This window comes from Penaeus monodon, chromosome 15 (assembly GCF_015228065.2).
Source record: "Penaeus monodon isolate SGIC_2016 chromosome 15, NSTDA_Pmon_1, whole genome shotgun sequence".
In the NCBI taxonomy this organism is placed as follows: domain Eukaryota; kingdom Metazoa; phylum Arthropoda; class Malacostraca; order Decapoda; family Penaeidae; genus Penaeus; species Penaeus monodon.
The window spans coordinates 19,321,513-19,321,816 of NC_051400.1; the positions used below are offsets into that span (position 1 = coordinate 19,321,513).

Genomic DNA, 304 nt, shown 5'->3' on the forward strand with positions numbered 1-304 from the left:
TCAGTGAGAACAGGGCGGGAAGTTTCTTGAAACCTTACAGCTCCATTTTCCGTGTAAAAAGGATAGCAAACATGGTATGCGCGGCAGTGATTCTCCACGTCGGCATAATATCCGAAAATCCTCTCACGGCAGTCAAACGACGAAACTAAGGCCCCAAATCCTCCAGGAAGGGCGTGCAACATGCGGGCCCAGGACGTGACCGCGAGGCTGGCCAGCAAATAAAGCACTTTCATGGCAGATCAGTAATCTCACACCTGTTAATGATATATTGAGAGAGGGACAACGTAAAATCATTTAGGATTGA

At 48.0% G+C, this 304-nt stretch overlaps 1 protein-coding gene across 1 annotated transcript in view; it reads right to left on the minus strand.

The window, feature by feature from the left end:
• Nucleotides 1–247, minus strand: part of LOC119582123 (U-scoloptoxin(01)-Cw1a-like) — a 1,070-nt gene extending 823 nt beyond the window's left edge. Inside the window, exon 1 of the mRNA XM_037930361.1 lies at nt 39–247. Coding sequence (XP_037786289.1) covers nt 39–233 — 195 coding nt within the window. The 5' untranslated portion in view covers nt 234–247. The remainder of the gene's footprint in view (nt 1–38) is intronic.
• Nucleotides 248–304: the final 57 nt, after the last annotated feature.